At 41.0% G+C, this 21501-nt stretch overlaps 1 protein-coding gene across 5 annotated transcripts in view; it reads right to left on the reverse strand.

Moving 5' to 3' along the window:
* LOC125165885 (uncharacterized) overlaps positions 1–21501 on the reverse strand; it is an 821026-nt gene that overhangs the window by 41061 nt on the left and 758464 nt on the right. For all 5 annotated transcript variants that reach the window (XM_047859334.1, XM_047859337.1, XM_047859338.1 and 2 more), the window contains one exon: positions 13642–13739. In XM_047859334.1, coding sequence (XP_047715290.1) covers positions 13642–13739 — 98 coding nt within the window. The remainder of the gene's footprint in view (positions 1–13641; positions 13740–21501) is intronic.

A 21501-nucleotide genomic window follows, 5' to 3' on the forward strand; every position in this document is an offset into this window, starting at 1 on the left:
AAGCATCTGCCTTGGGTTCAAAATAAATTTGTAACCCACAAGACACAGAGCAGAGGCAGAGAGTATGCTGTCTAATCAGGATCTAAAGAATGATCAGGAATCGAGTGGTGACTTTTCTTGCCACTCCAGCCCAAGCATTTCAGACCTTCTTCTTTTTTTTTTATGTTTATTTTTGAGAAAGAGAGACAGAGACAGAGTGAGAGCAGGGCAGGGGCAGAGAGAGGGAGACACAGAATCTGAAGCAGGCTCCAGGCTCTGAGCTGTCAGCACAGAGCCCAAAGCAGGGCTCGAACTCATGAACCACGAGATCATGACCTCAGCCAAAGTTGGACACTCAACCGACTGAGCCACCCAGGTGCCCCAGACCTTGTGTTTCTAGAGGGGATTAAGCAGTAAGGAGCTGCACCTGATGCAGTAGCCTGAAAGCTCCACATTTGTATCCGCGCAAGGCCATACTGAGAAAAGTCGTCTATAGTGGCTGTCATCAAAGAAGATGAGAAATGAGTAACTTTATTGCCCCAATGACCCTTTCCCTGTCAGCTCACACACCCACCCACCTTGTTCTTCTGCCTCTTCATTTCCACATGTGCCAGACCTGTTTCAAAAACAAAGTTGTCAGGGGGGCCTGGGTGGCTTAGTCGGTTAAGCGTCCGAATTCAGCTCAGGTCATGATCTGGCGGTTTGTGAGTTTGAGCCCTGCTCTGGGCTCTGAGCTGACAGCTGAGAGCCTGGAGCCTGCTTCAGGTTATGTGTTTCCCCCTCTCTCTGCCCCTCCCCTGCTCACATTCTGTGTCTCTCTGTCTCTCAATAATAAACATTAAAAAAAATTTAAAAAACAAAAACAAAGCTGTCAATTGCAGGTAGCACTTTTTTGATTATTGGCCTGAGAAAAATAATTTTTTCCACCAAACAAAATGAAGATTGTCAAGAATCTGCAGGAAGCAGATACACAGGTAGGAGTTTCTTTTAGGCAACTGGGATTCACAACTTCGAATTTCTACCTTGCTTCACTAAAAACGTTTCACTTTTTTGAGAACTAGTGAAAAATACCAAGAGTCTAGGTAAAGAGCATCACACACACCATTTTTATTTATTTGAAAACAAACAGAAATTCTTGAGAGCTTGGTGAAAATGTCACTTTCAGTGTTTTCTCCCTCAAGAAAATTCCTGGGGCGCCTGGGTGGCTCAGTCGGTTAAGTGGCCGATTTCGGCTCAGGTCATGATCTCGCGGTCCGTGAGCTCAAGCCCTGCGTCGGGCTCTGTGCTGACAGCTCAGAGCCTGGAGCCTGTTTCAGATTCTGTGTCTCCCTCTCTCTGACCCTCCCCCGTTCATGCTCTGTCTCTCTTTCTCTCAAAAATAAACGTTAAAAAAAAAAAATTAAAAAAAAAATAAAAAGAAAATTCCTTTTAGTTCTAAAAATGCAAAATACACAAATTAGTAAAATAAACAAATATTGCAAAACTATTTGGTCTTAGAAAATCTCCTAGAGTATCTCAAATGGTCAGTATTTCATTGCTATCACTCAAAACTGGCTTCATCTTTCAACTCACCTACAACAGAAAATTTTCTTCCATATTCATGAGTCATTTGAAACATTGCTGTATTTCCAGATGCCTCCTTTTGAAGTCACTACCTACGAAATTATTTCAAGCGAGTCAAAGAGAAATCGAAGACACCTCTGAGCTCATGCAACCAGACAAGCCTGTTTTATGAGTGAACAAAGAGGAGTGTCACAGTTGGGTTGAATATTCCTTACTCTCAAACGACAAATCAACCTTCAAAGATGGTCCCTATTACTATTACGCAATAGATACCACAAATGCTACATCACAGCTGCAAATTACTTTGGAAAATTAATTAATTTGGGAATCATGGAAACGTCCATGGAAAGTTACAAAATGGATGCAGGGAACTGGAAAAAACAAAACCAAAAAAACAAACCACATTCCAATAATACTCAAGTTGTACTGGAAAGTGAAGTTCTCCACGGCTACTGTTTTTCAAACTTTGACCAACAAGAAAGCCAGATTCGCTGGATTCCAGAGTCTCTCTGTCCCCAAATCTCCTTCCAAGGTGGAACCAGCACCAGTTAGGAGCCTGTAATTGCCAGGAAGCACACACCAAATACCGTTTACTCACTAAAATTCAAAACGAACTTAAATGCCCACTCCCTACCACTAACCATCAATAGATGTGTTTCTATGTCTTCAGTTATTCTCATCTTTTTAGAGATGCCTGAAAAACCAAGGTCTGAGAAAGGAAGGAAGGGAAGTTCCTCCATCCCCCTTTGTCACTGGTTTCAGGCAACCTACAACCTTTGTAAATTGCTAACCACTCACCAGATCTTTATATAGATCAGTAGAGAGAAGGTCACCAAAGCCAGGGCTAACATTTTTACTTGTATTTCCCAACATCACCTGGACCGGGGATTAAACTTCACAGATTAACTACCGACAAACATAAACCAGCCTCGCCTTCCACACGCCACCTGCTTGCCAACAGATTCATTTCTCCTCTTTCTTTTATTAACATAAACAAACATAGTTACACAGCAGCAATGATCTGTCTCTTCGTGGCACTGCATATGCAAAAGTAAACACCCAAGTAGGCGCACCTGGGTGGCTCAGTCAGTGAAGCATCTGACTTTGGCTCAGGTCATGACCTCATGGCTCCTGAGTTTGAGCCCTGTGCTGACAGCTCAGAGCCTGGAGCCTGCTTCAGATTCTGTGTCTCCCTCCATCTCTCTCTGCCCACTCATGCTCTGTCTCTCTCTCAAAAATAAACAAACATTAAAAGAAATTTTTGTAAAGTAAATACCCAAGCAATATCATGATTTCAAAGCAATCTTTCAGGGAAAACTGGACTTCAGGAAGATTAGGAGACGATAAAGAATTACTAGAAATCTTAACATGACATTCAAGACAAAATTAAAAGTCGTTTATTTTCACAGGAGTGTTATAGATTATGTAACTTTTTCAAAACATGCAGATTTCAACATATGATCATTTCAACATGATAATTATCTACAGTTTTTAAGACATTATTCTAAAATATATATGTTCCAGGGGTGCCTGGGTGGCTGAGTCAGTTGGATGTCCAACTTGGGCTCACATCATGATCCCGTGGTTCATGGGTTTGAGCCCCATGTTGGGCTTTGTGTTGACAGCTCGGAGCGCGGAGCCTGCTTCAGATTCTGTGTTTCCCTCTCTCTCTGTCCCTCCCCCACTTGTGCTCTGTCTCTCTCTCTCTTGCAAATGACATATCGGACAAAGGGCTAGTATCCAAAATCTATAAAGAACTTACCAAACTCCACACCCAAAAACCAAATAATCCAGTGAAGAAATGGGCAGAAAACATGAATAGACACTTCTCTAAAGAAGACATCCGGATGGCCAACAGGCACATGAAAAGATGCTCAACGTCGCTCCTCATCAGGGAAATTAACATCAAAACCACACTCAGATACCACCTCACACCAGACAGAGTGGCTAAAACGAACACATCAGGAGACTATAGATGCTGGAGAGGATGTGGAGAAACAGGAACCCTCTTGCACTGTTGGTGGGAATGCAAACTGGTGCAGCTGCTCTGGAAAACAGTGTGGAGGTTCCTCAAAAAAAGTAAAAATAGATCTACCCTATGACCCAGGATTAGCACTGCTAGGAATTTACCCAAGGGATACAGGAGTGCTGACGCATAGGGGCACTTGTACCCCAATGTTTATAGCAGCACTTTCAACAATAGATAAATTATGGAAAGAGCCTAAATGTCCAACAACTGATGAATGGATAAAGAAATTGTGGTTTATATACACAATGGAATACTACGTGGCAATGAGAAAGAATGCAATATGGCCTTTTGTAGCAACGTGGATGGAACTGGAAAGTGTTATGCTAAGTGAAATAAGTCACACAGAGAAAGACAGATACCATATGTTTTCACTCTTATGTGGATCCTGAGAAACTTAACAGAGGACCATGGGGGAGGGGAAGGAAAAAAAAAGGTTAGAGAAGGAGGGAACCAAAACATAAGAGACTCTTAAAAACTGAGAACAAACAGGGTTGATGGGGGGGGTGGGAGGGAGGGGAGGGTAGGTGATGGGCATGAAGGAGGGTACCTGTTGGGATGAGCACTGGGTGTTGTATGGAAACCAATCTGACAATATATTTCATATTAAAAAATAAATATTTTTTAAAAAATTAAAAAAATATATAGTTATTGCAAAGAACTTAGAATCTGTCAATACTTCAAGGACCTGATGAAGTCTGATGTGGCTGCACTGGACAGAAAAGGCAGAGGTGAGGCATGAGTGAAGGTAGGGAAAGGCCCAGACCTAGGGGACCCACAGCCATAATACAGCAATGTGGATTTTATTCTAAAAACATTTTTTAACGTTTTATTTATTTTTGAGAAAGACACACACAGTGAAAGCTGGGGAGGGGCAGAGAGAGAGACACACACACACGCAGAATACAAAGCAGGCTCCAGGCTCCAAGCTGTCAGCACAAAGCCCAACACGGGGCTTAAACTCACAAAATGTGAGATGATGTCTTGAGCTGAAGTCGGATGCTTAACCGACTGAGCCACCCAGGTGCCCCATGTGGATTTTATTCTAAGGACAAGGGGGAAGCCATCCAAGGGTTGAGGGAGTGGAGACACAATTAGCTTTGTGTGTGTGTGGTTTTTTAATTGTTTTTTAATATCTATTTATTTTTGAGAGAGAGAGAGAGAGACAGAGTGCAAGTGGGGGAGGAACACAGAGAGAGGAAGACACAGAATCCGAAGCAGGCTCCAGGCTCTGAGCTGTCAGCACGGAGCCTGACGCAGGGCTCAAACCCACAAACCATGAGATCATAATCTGAGCTGATGTCAGCTGCTTAACCGACTGAGCCACCCAGGGGCCCCTAGCTTTGTGTTTTTTAAGCAAAGTCTAGTTTCAGAGCAGAACCTGTACTGGAGGCAGAAGTGGATACAGGGATGTTAATCAGGGGTCTACTGATTATCCAGGAGAGAGATGGAACCGTTTGCTATGAAAGGTGAGGAAAGAAATGGACAAATCCAAAAGAGATTTCATAAAGAATGGTTAAAATTGATAACAAATTAGATACAGGAGGGATAAGGAAAGCAAGAGAGAAAGAGATCTCTAGCTGTAACATAAGGATTTTAATCCCAGCAATGTGCTGTTGGTGAACCCAACAGAAATGGGACATTGCATACCACCTCTCCTCCATCATGCCTGATCTGCAACAGAAGCTCAAAAGAATGAAAAGGTCGGTTTTTAGAGTGAAACCAAATTTTGCTCAATTCTTCTCACAAGTGATGCAAGGCGGGTTTTTTTTTCCCCCCTCTGGGTCAAATCCGTATCTTTGAATGGGATTCAAAGACCGTAGCCCGCCAATGCAAACGGAAACAAGTGCGGCAGGGGTGACACTGTTCCGTCACCACGAGGAAATAGCCTACAGTAGGTCATCTGGATTATGAATTGTCTACCTCTACATCTTGGCAGGTATGCCGTGGACAGCTAACAAAAAAACAAAAACAAAATCGTGTCACACGGGGCGCCTTGGTTGAGCATCCGACTCTCAGTTTCAGTTCAGGTCATAAAGTTGCTAGGTTCGTGAGTTCAAGCCCTGTGTCAGATTCTGCACTGACAGCATGGAGCCTGCTTAGGATTCTCTCTCTCCTTCTCTCTCTGCTCTTCCCATGCGAATGCTCTCTCTGTCTCTCTCAAAATAAATGAGGAAACTTTAAAATTTTAAAAAAATATATGAAAATAGATCTCAATCAATTTGGTAAGGTTTCCAATTTAAATTTCCAAAGACAATCGAGGCCTTGAGTTTCCAATTCTTTTTCAGAAGCCCGTTTTGCTGCTATGGGTTAAAACCTCAAGGTGTAACCCTTTGGATTGAATAAAATCTTGAGACGCTGCACAGTTCGCCACCCTCCCCGACAGCGGCCAAGGCAAAGTTCTGGAGGGCTGGAGAACGGTAGTTAGGCCCATGCACAAGGTACAGGGTTCATGCAGCTTGAGAAGGCGTTGCAGCCACCGGCCATCGGTTGACCTCCGCGGAGGGCAGGGCCCAGCGGGAGGATCCCAAGGCAGCAGGACCCTGTCCTAGTTCTTTAACCAGAGATAGACCAACATAACCACTGAGGAGGAGTGTGGCCTTGCTACCCTACATGTTGACATGCAAACATTCATACTTCATATTTGTAAGGATACAGTTCTAATAAAAGATCAGGAACTGAACAGGCATTTTCTCAATGTATATGACCTGTATGCCACTATGCAAAATTATTATTTTCTCCCTGAGCAATCTACTGTGCCATCTGGTCGAGCTGCAGCTTACTCAGCAATTAAATCAGTGGGGGAAAAACATCTCAGAGAAAGTTACTCTTGAACATTCTTTAGATCGCCCACAAAGAACGATATATGCGGTTTAGTACATACTTGAGTGTCTTGCAATAAGCCTCACACGCTCATCTTCTGTTCCAGCACCGACACAAATTGCTGTCTCTTCTCTCAAGAAACCAGATCAAACACCAGGCCTGCCTTTGTAAAAATATATGTTTTGTCTGTTTTTTTTTTTTTTTGCTTTTTTATCAAGCACATGTAATTAAGATAAGTTACTTTTTTATCCATTTTCAAAACTGACACTCAGGTACAGTTCCACTCTAATTACTGAAAGGAACATTTAAGGGGAGCCTGGGCAGCTCAGTTGGTTAAGCATCCAACTCTTGATTTTGGCTCAGGTCATGATCTCATGGTCTGGGAGTTTAAAGCCTACTTCAGACTCTACACTGACAATGTGGAGCTTGCTTGGGATTCTCTCTCTCCTTCTTTCTCTGAACGTCCCCTGCTCATGCTGTCTGTGTGAAAGAAAAGAAAAGAAAAGAAAAGAGAAAAGAGAAGAAAAAGAAAGAAAAAGAAAGAAAAAGAAAGAGAAAGAAAGAAAGAAAGAAAGAAAAAGAAAGAAAGAAAGAAAGAAAGAAAGAAAGAAAGAGGGGGGAAGGGAAAAGGGAAAGAGAAAGGGAAAGGGAAAGAGAAGAAAGGAAAGGAAGAAACGATTAAGAACAGTTGGAATAAATGCATTATCTAATTTAACTAGTAAATTATCCCTTTTGCCCTTTTGCCCCCATGTCATTAGAGACAACACAATGGCACTGACCAAACTATTTGTGTACTTAATGGACAAACTTAAGATTTTTTTTCTCTTTTCTCACACATACGTTGAACGTAAATCCAAACTGATCCCAAAGTTGCCTTATTCCTTCAATGATACTCATTTAATTTTAGAACCAGAAGACAAGCTGAAGATCCTTCTATTTGCCCATCCAAATCCACTCTCCACCCTTCTCTCCCTGTTCCTTACCTCCATGGACCACATCAGCAGGCCCCCGTCCATTCCTGTTGAGGTCAGCAAAAGGGAAGCCATGGTAAGAGATGGGTGAAAGGAAGGAGAATGGGGCCAGTGAGTATATCCCCTCAGCTCTCCCTGCTAAGTTTACCCCAGATACAAGTCACTACTTCTCTGCAAGACTCTCTCTCTTCAGTTTCCAGATATGCTCCCTGCTCCCATCTCTTTGAATCTATGCTACTCATCCAACACTACCCAGTTTCCATACCTTTATATACAAGCACTCCTTGAAATACCCTAATCTCATTGTGCCACCTGCTTTGTGCTTAAATTCTAAATAATACAATTTACTTTTACAGATGAAAAATTTAAATCTGAGAAGTTAGGTGGCAAACTCAAGGTAACACAATGAATTAGACGGTCAGGGAATGGCAGAGTGGGAGTAAACCAGAACATTCAGTTGCCAGGAACAGAAACTTCCCTGAAACTAACAACGAACACAGAGGAGGCCATGTACATTACATCACAGAGTTGGAAGCTTAATGGAACAGACTCTGAGCATGGGTAGATGCAGGGTCTTGATCTCTGTTACCAGGAATGTGTCCCTTTTCTCCATGCGGACTTCATTCTCAGGCAGGTTTCCCCACAGGACAGAACACACAACTTACTAGAAGCTCTAAGACTACTCCTCCCAGTGGTTCTAGCAAAATTCTCATAGACGATGGTAGTGAAACAAGCATTATTCACATGCCCACCCACGGACTAACTGTAGTGAGTTACGATTCACTACGTCCAAGTAAGATAGCTAGCCTCTCTGGAGTGGGACATTAGGGTCAGCCCCACTCAAAAGAGCATGGACTCAGATGAGGCCAAGATTCCTGTAAGGAAAAAAAAAATACCACTTTCCCAAAGGTAGGGGCAAAAGAAATGCTGTACAGACAGAACCAATGGATAGATAACTGGTGTATAGGAGCAAGAACAGACTCAGTAACCCTGAAACCGATTCGGTTTATGTTTCGTTATTGTACATACTTAAACCAAATAGCACTGACCTGACTTGAGCCGTCTATCGGGGAAACAAAAGAAGATTACCAAACTAAAAAAACCAATGACTGACATGAGCATGACAGTTACAAGTTACGGAGCATTTTCACATACCTTATTCTCACTTAATTCAGTTATTCCAGGCTAGGAATTCCAAATTCCTCATCTACCCCTTTCTTCAAGGTCAGACCAATGTTTGCGAATTTCGAGAATCCAAAGATTATTTCTAAATGCTTCAATTGTGTTCACATGTTGTTAAGAAACTACAGTGTAAACATTTGAGAAAAGCTCATGGTTGTCAGTTTTATTGTGCTAAGAATTGCTGTGGAAATTCGGCCAGAGACCCATCAAGATATATTTCTGGGCCAAAGGCCAAAGTTCCAGGATTGGTCATGTCTTCTTTTTTGCAATCTGCATTTTACCCAGGACCCAGGGGTCACTTGAATACTAAAAATACAGCCTCCCCACCCCCTCTGAAAACAACTTGACCAAGACTTTTACCATAATATTGCAGAAATGCATGGATATGTGTGCTCACTTACCCAGAAATGTGTGGTTAGTATAAAAATCTCAAACAAATGATCAAGAGGTCAAGGCCAGCAAACGCTTGTGATGGTTTTGAAGTAAATTGTGGGTTTGCTCTGGTGAAATTTAGTGGTTGGAAAACACATGAAGACCTCATGATGAAGCATTTAATAAAGTAGCAAATAGTAACAAACCTTTGTCTGGATCGCACTCAATTCAGTGAGAATCAGAATCTGATTTGTAAGGTTGAGAGGAAAGACCAAATGTACTGAGGGAACATAATTTGTTTTGCCCTTTCTTGATAAAAATAAAAAATATTTATCAACTGTTAAAAGGAATGATATCTTGCCCTTTGCAACAACATGGATGGAGCTGGAGAATATAATACTAAGCGAAATCAGTCAGTCAGATAAAGACAAATACCATATGATTTTACTCATATGTGGCATTTAAGAAACAAATGACCAAAGGGGGGAAAAGAGAGAGAGAGAGAGAGAGAGAGAGAGAGAGAGAGAGAGAGAGAGGGAGAGAGAGAGAGAGGGAAACCAAGAAACAAACTCTTAACTATAGAGAACTTAATGGTTAACAGAAGGGAGGTGGGAAGGGGGCGGGGAGGATGGGGAAAATAGATGATGGGGGTTAAGAAGGGCATTTGTTGTGACGAGGACCGGCTAATGTATGGAAGTGTTGAATCACTCTCTTGTACTCCTGAAACTAATATCACACTGCATGTTACCTATGCTAGAATTTTAAAAGAGAGAAATTAAAAAGAAAGGGTAACAAACATAAAGGTATTGCAAAGGTTTTATATATATATACACACATATATGTGTATATAGTTTATATATATATATACATATATATAATTTTATATATATACATTATATGTATATACATTATATATACATAATATATATACATATATATACATATATATATAATTCTGTACAATCATATAAAACAGTGTTTAAAACTGTGTATAGATACCGTTCAAAGTATTTGGAAAGTATTTCAAAGTATTTAGAAAAAATATGTAAGGACAATGGATACTGAAGGGGTGTCCAACTACAATTGACAGTCATATCATGTGATGTTTTAAAATGTGTCTTTCTGGAAAGTGACGGCAACCATTGATCAAACCCAACTGGCAGACTTAAGGTCAGTCATCCCCAGGACAGAGTTTATTCGGGGCTGCTAGTTAGAAAAACCAAAGTTGATAACATCTGTCAAAACTCTAAAATATTTTCATAGCTCTTGACATGAGAGTCAAGTGAAAATACCTGCTCTCTGTAAAAAAAAAAAAAAAAAAAATTCAGAGAACTGGGCACAGATCAGAGAGCAGGATAAAACAGGAGTGAAAGGTGACTGAAATCCTGAGTTTCTATCTGTGTCTTCCCTCAACAATGTCTAAAGAGCCCTTTTCGTCCCTACCAATTGCAAAATGGAAAGAAAGCAGCCCGAGTCTGTCTGCCTTTTACACCAGTGACTGAGCAGTGTACCATTTAGAGGACGCGATTTCATTCTGTAAGGAGCTGGGAGGCATACCGTAGTCTATAAGCTGCATCTGAGGAATTATCTAAAAGAAAACTTAAAGGACACCGATCAAAGTCTTGGATGGATTTGTTTTATTTTTGGAGTTTCGGTTGAAATGAAATGCAGTACTGGTAACTGAGATCTGGTCACAAGCGAGTCAGGTCCAGAATTGATGCAGACGAATCTCCACCATTCGCTGAACAAACGACCGTGTAGTATGACTTGGAGCCCACAATTCAAAGAGTATTCGTCTCAGTCTGTCATATGAACTTTGACATGTTAACACTGTGCTGGAAGAGATTCCCAACAAGCAGACTTAGCAGAGACTGAGAAGCAAAGCAAGGGCGATTGCTATGGAAGGAACACGGTTGGCCTGTCTAACCTCTGGGCGGGTTCGGGCAAAGTTATGAAACAGATCAGTCTCACGATTCGATCCCTGGGGCTCTGGGTGTGAGCGGCACATCTTCGACATGATCCTCCCCAACGTTACAGTTTCCCATCACCATTTTAGGAAAGAACACAGAGGGGAAAATAAGATGGAGGGAGAGCTGATTTTACATAGTCCTTCCATCCCACTAGGGTTAATACTTAGCTTCTACCAAATCAGATGACGAGTGCATGACACAGGTGTCGAGGAAGAATCAAAAGAATAAACTGTTTACATGCATAACCGCACACCTAAGCCTACGTGTTCTAACGTTATCCTAAAGGAAGTTCGACACGTAAAAATATCAACCCTATCCTTCAAAGTGTATAGAACCTAAAGATATAAAGATTATTAAAGACAATTACATACTTAAAAGTGTAACTATAGTGTACCTAGGAGAGTGACAGACAGCTCTACAACGGGTCCTCAACATCGTTGTAACAACTGTGGAAAAATAAACAACCAACAGAAACCCACTGGCTGGGACTCAAACAATCTAAAGGGTGGATCCACATTATCTCTAGGTCTCTCATTTTGTATTCTCCCCTAAAATGCTACTCCTCCAATAACGTGTAAATAATTTGCGTTCCAAAAGCACGGGGTGGAAGAAAGTCTGCCACTCTCGTAACCTAAGTGTGCAAGATTATCACAGGTGCAGGGAATTAATAAGCAGATTGCCCTACGCCCAGAGTCCTTGGGGACCCATCAAAAAGCAGGAAAGAGACATTTGAGATCTCAGCTCAGTTACAAATAGAATTAAGCAGAGAAAGCGTACGCACCCTGTTCTCATTTTCTCCATTTTCTTTTGAAATTGAGAACACACATTAGGAGTCACTTTGAAGTTAGAGCTGCCTGAATATGATATTATTGATTTCCATAACATGTTTTTGTTCTGCAATGCGGATGTGCATTTTTCAAACATATTAAGCAAGGCTTTGATCTGATGTGTTCCACCAGAACACCGCACAGAGGCTGAAAACCATTTCTATATAAGGGTTGGCTGTGCTGAGGGCGGGGGGGGGACATTGCTCTAGCTTGAAAGAGGTTGGAAATATCCCATCTGAAAGCCCTTTTCAGTACTCCTCAGCCTAAACATTTTACTCAGAGGGGTCAAAGGTCACCAACTGTCAAAACAAAACCAAAATTACACAGTGCTCCTGCAAAGAAGCAAAGCGGAGTGGAAACTCAGAGTTCACCAACTGGGCTCCTTAAGGCAGCACGTACCAAACAGTAAAAACGCCCTTAAAAAGTAACAGGTACATTCTTCCAAATCCTACTGATTTTCACAGGTTGTTCAACACGTTTCAAAGACTCGTCTCCCAGGCATCAATGTAGAGACTGAATTGAACTATTCTAGAAGGACGAGTAGGGGGCTGGTCCAAACTTTGAACCGTCAAAGCAACCAGTCTGTAAAGCACCAGATGGTTTCATAACTCTGAAGGTTCATAAATCTTTCTTTAAAGTTTCCAATTTCAAAAAGAGGCTGTTTGCTTTGTGGGATCGGGAACGGGGGAAATTTTTGCCATTGGGTATCTGACCCACAAAACCCTAATAGCCTTTTAAGCTTTCTTGCTCTACAAGCTGGAGACAAGCAGAGACAAACAAGAAACTCAGAGGAGGACATCATCTGCCGGCCAGCTCCCTGTGAAGAGAAGACCAACCTGAGCCTGCATTTCTCGACCCTGACCCTCTCATCACAGCTGAAGGACGTTCTGCAAGTTTAAACATTCAGGGACTGAGTTTATCTACTCATCCCTCAGTCAGGAACTTCACAAGTAATTGTGATTATTTTTTTTTTAATGCAACACAACATCTCCAGCTTTTAAATCAAGTTTGGCAGCCCTCAGAAAAAAAACTGGAGAAATAACTTCTCAAAGGTCTTCCTGAACAGAGGAAACTTCAACTTTTGGTGAGCCAACTTGATCCCCACGCTCTTTTTTTTTTTAATTTTTTTTTCCAACGTTTATTTATTTTTGGGACAGAGAGAGACAAAGCATGAACGGGGGAGGGGCAGAGAGAGAGGGAGACACAGAATCGGAAACAGGCTCCAGGCTCTGGGCCATCAGCCCAGAGCCTGACGCGGGGCTCGAACTCACGGACCGCGAGATGGTGACCTGGCTGAAGTCGGACGCTTAACCGACTGCGCCACCCAGGCGCCCCATTTTTTTTTTAATTTTTTAAATTTATTTTTGGGACAGAGAGAGACAGAGCATGAACGGGGGAGGGGCAGAGAGAGAGGGAGACACAGAATCAGAAACAGGCTCCAGGCTCTGAGCCATCAGCCCAGAGCCCGACGCGGGGCTCGAACTCACGGACCGCGAGATCGTGACCTAGCTGAAGTCGGACGCTTCACTGACTGCGCCACCCAGGCGCCCCCCCCCCCACGCTCTTTACACGCAGATGTGTTTGAGCTCCCCTCTTTCCACTGCCTACCCAGGGGGAGACAGAGTAGACAGGAAAGGAAAGTACAGAGGCCTGGAAGGAAAGTGCAGAAGACAAAAGAGGGCTGAAACCAGCACGTTTCATGTGTACAGGTCTGTGTATGTGCCCAGCGTGTGGTAGCACATTTATGCACCAAGCGGACCACAGTGGGATTCGGGGTCCATCTAACCGGGCAATAAAAGTCCGCAAAACTTCAGGGCTTTGTTTTGGATGTGGAAATTAGTGAATCAGAACAGGTGGATATATCGATCTCATATAGCTCAGCAGCTGAAATCCACCAACATTACATTATGCTACACTCTAGTATTCACCTCCAGTCTGCCTGAGCCTTCATTTCATGCAAGCGTTCCTTCGTCCTCCTTCCAGATTTCTTCCTTCCTGGTCTCAGTGCCGTGAACAACTCATCTCCCTGTTTATCACAATGTTTGTGGAAGGACCATAAAAGAGAACATGAGTAGGAAAGTGTATAATAAACTATGAAGCTTTATAATAATCTCAATTATGATTAGTAATGCATACCCTAAAATATGCAAAAGGAGGAAAATACTTACGAGAAATGTTAAATACTTACGAGAATTGTTAGGGTTGCTCGCTTTACCAAAAATTAGGTCCAAGGTCAGTTAATAACAACGTCTATTAGGAATTATTATTAGACTAGGGAGGTTTACAAACTCTGTGTAAAACTGGAAAAAAAATGGGTAGTTCAAGTGTCAAGGTATATATAGTAAAAAATTCCAACAGTCTGGATCGTTGAGTGTTGGGGTGGATGAATCATTAAAGGAGACTGTGGTCTAGCTGAATGGTCACCGTCTGATGTGGTTCATACTTTGCAACCCAGCAAAAGGAATGAGAGAGATTAGCTCATCAGAATCATATTTTCCAGCTCCAGAATGGTCAAAATACACTTTAGTATACACATAAACATTTAAAAAAATTTAGTAATTTGAAAATGACCCTAAAATTCCATATGCTGTCAAATAAAAAATGGTTTCCTTTTAAAAATTATTTATTGGGGCGCCTGGGTGGCACAGTCGGTTAAGCGTCCGACTTCAGCCAGGTCACTATCTCGCGGTCCGTGAGTTCGAGCCCCGCGTCGGGCTCTGGGCTGATGGCTCAGAGCCTGGAGCCTGTTTCCGATTCTGTGTCTCCCTCTCTCTCTGCCCCTCCCCCGTTCACGCTCTGTCTCTCTCTGTCCCAAAAATAAATAAACGTTGAAAAAAAAATTAAAAAAAAAAAAAGAAAAAAAATTTATTTATTTATTTATTTATTGACTTATTTATTTATTTAGAAAGAGAGAAAGAAAGAGAGAGAATGGGAGCAGGGAGGAGAGGCAGAAGGAGAGAATCTTAAAGAGACTCCACTCTCAGCGCAAAGCCCAATGTGGGACTCGATTCCACGACTATGAGATCATGAGCTGAGCTGAAATCAAGACTTGAGAAAGACAGATACCATGTTTTCACTCTTATGTGGATCCTGAGAAGCTTAACAGAAGACCATGGGGGAGGGGAAGGAAAAAAAAGAGAGGGAAGGAGGCAAACCATAAGAGACTTTTAAAAACTGAGAACAAACTGAGGGTTGATGGGGGGTGGGAGGGAGGGGTGGGGGGGAGGGGCATGGAGGAGGGCACCTGTTGGGATGAGCACTGGCTGTTGTACGGAAACCAATTTGACAATAAATTTCATAAAAAAAAAAAAAAAGACTTGGATGCTTACCCAATTAAGCCACCCAGGAGCCTCCTAAAAACTATTCTGAAGATAAAATATGTATAACACAATAAATGCAAACTTCACAGCAGCCATTTTAGTTGACACGTCTGCTTACTAGACACCCCAAGGGGTTCAAAACTATATCACAGACATGGTAATAGCAACACAAGAGCAGGTTTCTCCGTTTATTGCCACAAAGTCTTTAGAACCTAACGTGCCCAAAAGTTTCCGATTTTTAAAAAGATTTTGTTTCTTTTTTAAAGTAAACTCAACAACCAATGTGGGGCTTGAACTCACAAGCGTGAGATCAAGAGTCCTATGCAGTACTGACTGAGCCAGCCAGGCATCTGAACACCGCAAAAAATATTTTGGCCAAATCAAAAATGTCCATTCTTTCAGGGACTAGTCATCATGAACACTATCCCAGTATATCCAAACAAACGTTAGCAGCATCCTTGTTAAAAGATCCCTCAGCTACAATTTATGTATAACCATAAGTATATGTGTTTTTTTTAATGCGTATTTATTTTTGAGAGCGCGTGCGAGAGAGAGCAAGCAGAAGAGGGGGAGGCACAGAATCCAAAGCAGGCTCTAGGCTCCGAGCTGTCAGCACAGAGTCCCACATGGGGCTCAAACCCCTAAACTGCAAGACCATAACCCTAGCCGAAGTTAGATGCTCAACCAACTGAGCCACCCAGGCACTCCATGTATAAGCACATGTATACGTTTACGAGTGTGTATTTTATTTATTTCATCTTTTATGTATATATATTGAGAAAATGAAGGGGAAAGGTTAAAATTTTTTTCTGACTTCAAGGTTTTATGGTATGGTATTTTCACTTCTCTCGTTCAGATGTTACACTGAAAAAAAAAAAGAATTACAGTAATAATAAGTCTACATTTTAGATCTTTGTACAGTGGAAACTCAGATTCTAACTTTGGTTCTAGGCCAATAGCTTTATCATGTGATATGTTGGGGAGGGGGGAAGTGGGCTGGGGGGGCATACACACACACATAATTCCACTGCAGCTTGAACAGCTTGAAAAATTTCACACACTGCCTACCTAGTTCTGACAGGAGGAGTCCAGCTTGGAAAACAAAACCCCTCCCTTACCATTACCTCAACCCTTCTTAATCTCGTCAGGAACGCTATGAAAGACAGGGTGGTTTTTATTCTACACCAGCTGTTTCAAGTGATAGGAAACTATGGCATGTCTTGTTAAAACTGAGGCAGGTTGCTGAGGGACTTACTATCCACCATTTACTACTTATGTATTAACCCTTTGGCATAAATAGTACTTAAACACCCCAATAGCTTCTCAATTCTGCTTTTCAGAAGATGTTGCCAAGAACAAGTTTTTTCCTACACAAACACCGACCTGAACATATCAAGTGTCATAAACAATGAATAGTAAGAAGAGGAAGAGGTTATTTTTTTTCATTGAGACCATCAAAATTGCACGACGTAAAATGAAAATAAGAAAAAAAAAAGGGTTGTAAGATGCTTAAAGGGTATAAAGTATAGGATTTGATTCTCCTTCCCACTGAGTTAATTAACATATTCAACACCTCACATACTTGCCCCTTTGTTGTTGACATTTAAGTTCGATTCTCATAGATTTCAGTTACACAATACAATCTGATCAGTTATAGCCACCATGTTATATATGATCAGACCTTGTTCATCCTAATATGGAAAATTTGTACCCTTTTACCAACTTCTCCCTATTCCCCACCGCACCCTCCCCAGCCCTTGGCAATCACTTTTTTACTCTGTTTCTATGAGTTTGACCTTTTAATTTTTTAGATTCCACGTATAACTGATACCATGCAGTAGTTGTCTTTCTCGGTCTGCTTTCTTTAGCATAATGCCCCCCAGGCTCAGTAATGTTGCCACAAATGGCAGGATTTCCTTTTTTCTATGGCTGCATAACAATCCACGGTTTCTTTTTTTATTAACAACAACACTTTTAAGGTTTTATTTGTTTATTTATTTTGATAGACAGCATGAGCGGGCAGGGGCAGAAAGAGAGATGAAGAGAGAGAGAACCCCCTAGTGGCGTCACACTGTCAGCGCACAGCCAGATGCGGGGCTTGAACTCATGAACCATGAGATGACCTGAGTCGAAATCGAGAGCAGAACACTGAACCAACTGAGCCACCCAGGAGCCCCCATTCCACTGTTTCTTTACCACATTTCCTTTACCTATTCATCCAACTACAGACACTTCAGTTGTTTCCCATACTTTGGCTATTGTGCATAATGCTGCAATAAACATGGGAGTACAGCTATCTCTTTGAGATAATGGTTCCATTTCCTTTAGATTTATATGAAGAATTACTAGGTCATACAATAGTTCTATTTTAACTTTCTAGAGAAATCTCCCCAGTGGTTTTTCACAAAAGTCATACCAATTTACATTCCCACCATCAGGACACAAGAGCTCCCTTTTACCCACATCCTCCTCAACCTTTTTATTTCTTGTCTTTCTGATAGTAGTTGTTCCAAAGGGATACCTCATTGTAGTTTTGATTTGCATTTCCCTCATTATTAATGATGTTGAGCATCTTTTCATGTATGTTAGCCATTTGTATGTCTTCTCTGGAAAAAAATATATCTTGGGCGCCTGGGTGGCTCAGTCGGTTAAGCGTCTGGCTTTGGCTCAGGTCATGATCTCACAGTTCATGGGTTCGAGCCCTGTGTTGGGCTCTGTGCTGACAGCTCAGAGCCTGGAGCCTGATTCCGATTCTGTGTCTCCTTCTCTCTCTGCCCTTCCCCTGCTCTCTCTCTCTCTCTCTCTCTCTCTCTCTCTCTCTCTCTCTCTCTGAAAATTAAATAAACATTAAAAAAACCTCTTGTTCTTAAAAAAAAGAAAATATATATATATATATATATATATATATATATGCAGCAAAGCCATAGGATATAGACCTACCAAAATCAATTGTGTATCTATACACCAATAATAAACTATCAGAAAGAGAAATGAAAACAATCTCCCCACAATAGCTTCAAAATGAGTAAAACAGAAATAAATTTAACAATGGAGATGAAAGATCTGTACATTAAAAACTATAAGACATTGTGTAAGAAATTGAAAAAGACACAAATCAAAGGAAAGATACCCCATGCTCACAAATTGGAAGAGTAGTGTTAAAATGTCCATACTACCCAAGGTGATCTACAAATTCACTGCAATCCCTATCAAAATTCCAGTGGCATTTTTCCACACATAAAAAAAAAAAATCCTGAAATTCATGTAGAATCACAAAGACACCATATGGCAAAGTAATCTTGAGAAAGAAAAAGAAAGCTGGAGGCATAACAGTCCCTGATTTCAAACTACTTCAAAAATATAGTAATCAGGGTGCCTGGGTGACTCAGTTGGTTAAGCATCTAGCTCCCGATTTCGAGTCAGGTCATGATCTCAAGGTCATGATAGAGCCCCATGGTAGGCTCCACGCTGAGTGTAGAAAATGTTTAAGAATCTCTCTCTTTGCAGGGCACCTGGGTGGCTGAGTCGGCTAAGCGTCCGGATTCGGCTCAGGTCATGATCTCATGGTTCGTGAGTTTGAGCCCCGCGTTGAGTTCTGCACTGACAGCTCAGAGCCTGGAACCTGCTTCGGATTCTGTGTCTCCCTCTCTCTCTGCCCCTCCCCCACTCTCTCTGCCCCTCCCCTGCTCATGCTCTGTCTCTCTCTGTCTCAAAAATAAATAAAACATTAAAAAAAATTTTAAAGAGTCTCTCTCTCTCCCTCTGCCCTTTCCCCTCCCCCCTCTCAAAAAAAATATATACTAATCAAAACATTATGCTATTGGCATTAAAAAAGACACAGAGATCAATGGAATAGAATAGACAGCCCAGAAAAAAGCACACAGTATATACAGGCCATCAATTTATGACAAAGGAGCCAAAAATAGACAATGGAGAAAGGACGATCTCTTCAATAAGTGGTGTGGAGGAAACCGGATAGCCACATGAAAAAGAGTGAAACTGAACTCCTATTAACCTGAGACCTGAAACCATAAAACTTCTAGAAGAAAAGTGAAGAGGTAATCTCCTTGACATTGGTCTTAACAGATTTTTTGGGATGTGACATTTACAGCAAAGGCCACAAAAACAAACAAGTAAAACTACATCAAACTAAAAAAGCACAATAAAGAAAACCATTAACAAAATGAAGCAACCTATGAAACAGGAAAGAAATATCTGCAAACCACATATTCAATAAGGGGTTAATATCTAAAACATATGAGGAATTCCTACAACTCAACAGCAAAACAAACAAACAAACAAACTCAACTTTTCAAATGGGCAAAGGAAGAGTAAAAGTTTTGACAAATCTGCAGATTAGACTCCAGATGACAGGCATAGCAAGATTTTCCTCGCAGAGTAAATAAGACCTTCCGAGCATTATTTTTTTTTCATTGCCACCCATCTGTTCTGTGATTGTAGCCCACAGTGTACATCCTGCACTCAGAAGCAATCGCTCCACAGTGAACTCTAACATGGGCCCCAGAATAGACCCAGTGGGCAATAACTAATACTCACATACTTATTAATGAGGAATATGAAAAGCAAGGTGATGTGTACAGTTTAGCAACCCATTGTTCTCTAGATTCTATTTCAAAATTGAAAGACACAGTCAGGAAAAATGAGCTAGGGAACCTCAATAATGTATGGATAGAAAATCACAAAAAATGGCAGCGTCAACAAATTATATGCTTTGGAGATTTATTATTACTGTTGTATTTTTATCTCTTTTAAATCTCTGGTACATCAGGTTCATGATACACTATGAAGATTAATACCAACAGACAAGCACAGGGTAATGAAATTATTGTGAATAAAGAAAAACAAAGAATATATAAGGCAGGAAGTAGAATTGTAGAAAGCCAACAGTGGGATCAAAATGAGGGATGGCTCACCTAGAGACAAGCAAAGTTCTCAAAGTTGCTTGAGAAGCTGAGAACAAGCCAGAAGTGAGAAGCCACCTTACATTGTCTACCAGAAGAAAAATTAAAATTAAATGTATAAAACTATGACGAAGCAAAAAGCCAAAATGTAAACCAACAAGAAAAGTCGAGGAGTGTATATGTAGATTCGAAAATTCAGGAGTGGATGTAGACCTGAGATCAAAACCACTAATGAGCATCAGGAAAACCGAAACATAAAAGAGTATGAAAAGTAAATTCTCAAGGGGCTCGCGTGTCTGCCAAAAGAAAAAGAGAAACAAATTGGGAAGCCAAAATACAAAAGCTTGTGCAATTGGCTGGAACCAGAGAACGCTCAGGTGTGGGATTTGATGGATCAGAAAACAGAAGGGAATCCAGCACCACAAAAAAAGACTCTGAGCGTTCATATCTGTGCACTTCTGGGAACTAACCCAACTTTAATGCTGGGACACTATGACACCTGAAAGTGAGCGCAGGCAGAGATGAAATCTTGCTCTGTAAAACTGTAAAGGTAGTGTGTATTTATGCAGTGATTATTGAGGCCTTCAGTTCGGGGTCTTGACGACCTAGTGTGAACTTCTTTAGTGATTTTAGATCCTTGGTTGGTTATCCGGTCATGAAACAACATTTTAACAGAACAAAATCTCCCATTTGCCCATCCACCAATGAATGATTGATCACACTAGGACTTACGATATTCTGCTACACTCAGTGCCACACGTAAGATCTACTTTAGATACGCCCCAAAATGCTATATAGGGATTAAATGTCTATCTATATTTGTGCACAACAACACATGTAAATATACATAGAAATATTGTGACGTTTGAGCTATTATTTCCCTTTGGTTGTCACAATAAGTTCTTAGTATGTTGAGAGATACCGTCCTATATTTCTCTAACTCGTTCCTTCTTTTTGAGGACTATTTCGTTTCTTTTAACCACCTGATTATAAATAACAATTTTGTTCTTAGAGACCACGGGCATTTCCAATTGACTAAAAGCAGAGAAAACCTAGTAAGTGCTGGTATCTTCTCCTTAATTTAATTACCACTCTTCTGATAAATTGGAAAAACACTCATGTTCAGATCTCATTCGGGATGATAATATCTCTCTCATTCGTCAGTCTTTGCCCAGGCTGAGTTCCTTCTCACTTCAGTCTTGAACTCCACTTACTTACAGAGGTCATTAGCTCATTATTCTTCCACCCTTAAATCGGGCTCTCAATACTTTTTCCAGTTCCAGGGGCAAAAAGTTTATCTCAGAGACATTTTTATGATAATAAAAATTATGATATTTAAAACAAATAAAAATATTTTAGATAAAAAGGACATGTGCCTATCCTCTGACATCCTTTTTATAAAAAGGAAAATGAGTAAACATTTTTAAAAATGCAATTAGAAATTATTTTTTGCCCAAGTGTGACAAAATTACCTTATTTTTTTTAATTTTTCAACAGCAGTACTTTATATAAAATAGATCATGGTTTATCTTATAACCATGGGAAT

The sequence above is a fragment of the Prionailurus viverrinus genome, chromosome B2 (assembly GCF_022837055.1).
Source record: "Prionailurus viverrinus isolate Anna chromosome B2, UM_Priviv_1.0, whole genome shotgun sequence".
NCBI lineage: Eukaryota > Metazoa > Chordata > Mammalia > Carnivora > Felidae > Prionailurus > Prionailurus viverrinus.